Source organism: Petaurus breviceps, unplaced genomic scaffold (genome assembly GCF_028583685.1).
Source record: "Petaurus breviceps papuanus isolate PSGF00001 unplaced genomic scaffold, PetGlider_PUasm1.0 38, whole genome shotgun sequence".
NCBI classification, from domain to species: Eukaryota; Metazoa; Chordata; class Mammalia; order Diprotodontia; family Petauridae; genus Petaurus; species Petaurus breviceps.
Genome location: NW_027186304.1, coordinates 1,204,417 through 1,207,313, shown reverse-complemented (window position 1 = coordinate 1,207,313; position 2,897 = coordinate 1,204,417). Strand labels below are relative to the sequence as shown.

Sequence of the window (2,897 nt, the reverse complement as noted above, 5' to 3'; positions counted from 1 at the left end):
TGTAGTAGGTACCTGCTACATGTTTGTTGACCATTTGACCTACTATCCCCATGCCCTTATCCCAACTGATCATCTCAACTTTTATTGAAAAAATTGAGCTTATCAGTCACAAACTTATTTATCCCCCTTTCTATTGTCATTGGTTTATTTCAGTCATGAAATGATCACTTTTTGTGATCCCTTTTGTGGTTTTCTTGCTAAAGATACTGGAATAGTTTGAATTTCCATGCCCAATTGATTTTACAGATGAGGCAACTGAAGCAAAATCGGTTAAATGATTTGGTCAGGGTCATACAGAAAGTAAATATCTGCCTCCAGATTTGAACTCAGGTTTTCTCAACTTCAGACTTGGCACTCTATCCTCTGTGCCACCTGGCTTCTCCTATCCCTGCCTATCAGACCTCAAATCTTTGTTCTCACTTCTTGCAGCCTTTCTTCATTCCTGTGATAAATTGACCTTCCTTGCCAAAGTTAACTGCTTACAATGTCTCCCCTTCCCCTCCTGTACTTTCCTTACTCCCTTGACTGTGTGCTTATTCCCTTGGTTATACCCTTATGCTCTTGTCTATGCCTTCTCTTTCTCACCTTCAATCCTTTTCCCTTTCTTGGGTACACTTAGGTATTACTATTTTAAAAGACAATACACACAAACCCTCCAATTGCCCTCCACCCTTTTTATCTCTAAAACTATTTTACATTTTTTCCCCCATGGCAATGCTTATGAATTATATAGATAAGGAAGAAGTTTGGGCCTGGATTGTAAAATGCAGCATCTCTCTCCATCCACTTGGCCAAGCTTTTCCTCTTCTTCTTCCCATTCTTCTCTTTGCTGTTTTCCACCTTTCGAGCTCGAATTTCCCTCATTAAATCAAAAAATACTTTGTCAACGTTCGTGCGTGTCTTGGCCGAGGTCTCAATGTAGTTGACATTCCACTGGTCGGCTAGGTTTGTTGCATCTTCTCCAGAAACTTGCCTTTTATCTTCTAAATCTGACTTGTTACCGACTAGAAGAAAGGGAACGTTCTCATCCTCCTTTACTCTTAAAATCTGCTCCCTAAAGTCAGCGGTTGCTGCCCAAGACTCCAGCTCTGTTATAGAGAAGACACAGAGAAAGCCCTCCCCGCTTCGGAAATAGTTGTCCCTGATGGGGGCATAGTCCTCCTGCTCAGCAGTGTTGAGGACGTCAATCTGGACCTCTTCCCCATCCAGAACCACCTTCCTCCGGTACCTGGCGGCTTTTGTCGGCTCATAGTCCTGCACAAACTCACCATCCGTGAACTGCAGGGTCAAAGCAGGCTTGCCCACCCCGCCACTGCCCCCCACCATGACTTCGTGCAAGGCCAGAGAGTGCTGGCCCTTGGGCTTACTGGCTGCCATCTTTGCAAGGGTCCCAGGACGAAGGAAGGATCTTCTATGTGCAGAAGGCACTGTTGTCTCCGACCCTGCAGCCAGCGGGGGAGCGGAGGCGGCCACGCACGTACGGCCGGCCGGCCGGGGCGAGGCCGAGGCCACCGCCGCCACGGGGGGGTCCGGGACCGGGGCTGGACAGCTCGGGGTGCCTCCTGCCCGCCGCCGCCGCAGCCGTCGTAGACGATCGCTTCCGGGGCGCAGGGGCCAGGGTCGCACCACCCGGGGAGGGTCCCCCCACGCGGGAGCGACGTCCGGAGGAGCGCACACCCACGGCCAGGACCTGGACCAGAGCCCGGACCAGAGCCCAGCCAGAGAACAAGGATGGGAAACCCTGCTAGTCACCCCGCCCGTGCTGGGGCTACATTTTTCCTTATAGCCTTATATTGCTGAATTTTAAAGAAAGTGATCTGTCCTCCCTGAATCCATTCCCTTATCACCCCTTATCCCTATGTATTCTGACCTTCACTTCTACCTCTCCATTAAAACTGTTCTTTCCAAGGCTGCTAATGGTATCAAGTCTAATGTCTCTTTCTCAGTTGTCCCCATCCTTGAGCTTTTCATGATGTCTGACACTTGATATGCCCTGTTTATGATGTTCTCCTCCTTTGGCTTCTGTGACACTCTTGTCTTCTGATTCCCCTCCTACCTATTTTAGTCCTGCTCAGTCTCTTGCTGGGATTCATTATCCTTTTCTTACTCCATAATTCTAGATATACCCCAAAGCTCTGGGTTTGACCTTATTGTCTTTTTAGCCTCTCTTTCTAGATGATCTCATCCACTTTTATGATTTCAGTGATCACTATGCTAATAACTCCCACACATATCAAGCATCAATTTGTCTCCTGAGCTCTTTCTGCTAGATATATTCAAATGTGTGTCTCAATAGCATTTCGGATTGAACACATCCAAAACTGAACTTACAGTAACTCTAAAACCAAACATTTCCCCCTATATCTTTATTTGTATTGATAGAAAGATTATCCTCTCAATCACTCAGATTTGAAACCTCAGAGCTGTCTTTGACTTTCCTCTAGTTTAGGGATTCTTAACCTAGGATTCATGGATAGATTATAGAGGATCTGTAAATTTGGATGGAGGAGGGGTTTTACATCTTTATTTTCCCCGACCTCTACATGAAATTGAACATTTTGTTTAACTATAACTATTAAAAAATATTCTGAGAAGGATCCACAGGTTTCAGCAGCCTGCCCAAGAGATCTATGATACACACACACACACAAATATTAAGAAGTCCTGATCTAGCTCATCCCTGTATCCAATCAGTGACCAGGACTTAACAATTTTTCCTTCTCCACAACATCTTTGACATCTTTCCTCTTCCTTTTCAATTACCACCTCCTTTGCCCCACTTGAATTCCTCATTACCTCTTATCCAGACTATTGAAATATCTTCCTCAATATCTCTAGTCTTTGCCCTCACAATCTGTTTTTCTCATAAACTTCTTACATTACCCATGTGGCTGCTC

The 2,897-nt window shown here is 45.7% G+C and overlaps 1 protein-coding gene across 1 annotated transcript; it reads right to left on the bottom strand.

The window, feature by feature from the left end:
- Nucleotides 1-687: 687 nt before the first annotated feature.
- On the bottom strand, nucleotides 688-1,377 carry LOC138169898 (ras-related protein Ral-A-like). Its single transcript, XM_069099468.1, has one exon. The coding sequence runs from the start codon at nucleotides 1,375-1,377 to the stop codon at nucleotides 688-690; it is 690 nt and encodes a 229-aa protein (XP_068955569.1).
- Between the last annotated feature and the right edge of the window lie 1,520 nt (nucleotides 1,378-2,897).